The sequence below is a fragment of the Colobus angolensis genome, unplaced genomic scaffold (genome assembly GCF_000951035.1).
Source record: "Colobus angolensis palliatus isolate OR3802 unplaced genomic scaffold, Cang.pa_1.0 Scaffold428, whole genome shotgun sequence".
Lineage (NCBI taxonomy): Eukaryota > Metazoa > Chordata > Mammalia > Primates > Cercopithecidae > Colobus > Colobus angolensis.
In genome coordinates, this window is record NW_012117688.1 from 1,907,085 (window position 1) to 1,907,592 (window position 508).

General features: G+C 53.9%; 1 protein-coding gene across 1 annotated transcript in view; it reads right to left on the minus strand.

Moving 5' to 3' along the window:
• The window catches only part of KLHDC1 (kelch domain containing 1), a 61,031-nt gene extending 60,741 nt beyond the window's left edge, over positions 1-290 (minus strand). The window contains exon 1 of the mRNA XM_011956920.1: positions 141-290. Within this exon, the coding sequence (XP_011812310.1) occupies positions 141-290 (150 nt within the window). The remainder of the gene's footprint in view (positions 1-140) is intronic.
• Between the last annotated feature and the right edge of the window lie 218 nt (positions 291-508).

The window sequence follows — 508 nt, forward strand, 5'->3', positions numbered from 1 at the left end:
GTTGACCAGGCTGGTCTCGAATTCCTGACTTTGTGATCCACCCGTCTTGGCCTCCCAAAGTGTGGGGACTATAGCTATGTGCCACAGCCCCTGCCCGCCCGGCGGCCTAGCCTCCAGTCCCGATTGCTCCACGCACGAACGGAACGCGGCGAGGGTCGAGATTGGTGGAAGGCGGAGTCAGTGCGTCTGCGACGTCCCGCGGCTCTCGCTCGGGAAGTCGAGCGAGGGGCGGCGCGGCTGCGGAGGGACGTCTGGCTCCTCGCAGTGGGGAAGGGGTCTGGGCTTCCCATGCGCAGATTCCTTCTCTCTTGGAATTGTGTTTTGGCAGTACAGCCTCATTTAGTAGTCTGTAGTCAAATTCCTTGATTATCTCAAAATGTCGTTTCTACAGTTGGTTTGTCCAGCATTGTATTTCGTTGTTAATGCCTCTTAAGACTTTATGTCTTTTTTACTCTAGAATAGCTTCTCTCCCTTCTCTCTTGTGCCATTGGTTTGTTATATGGATTAG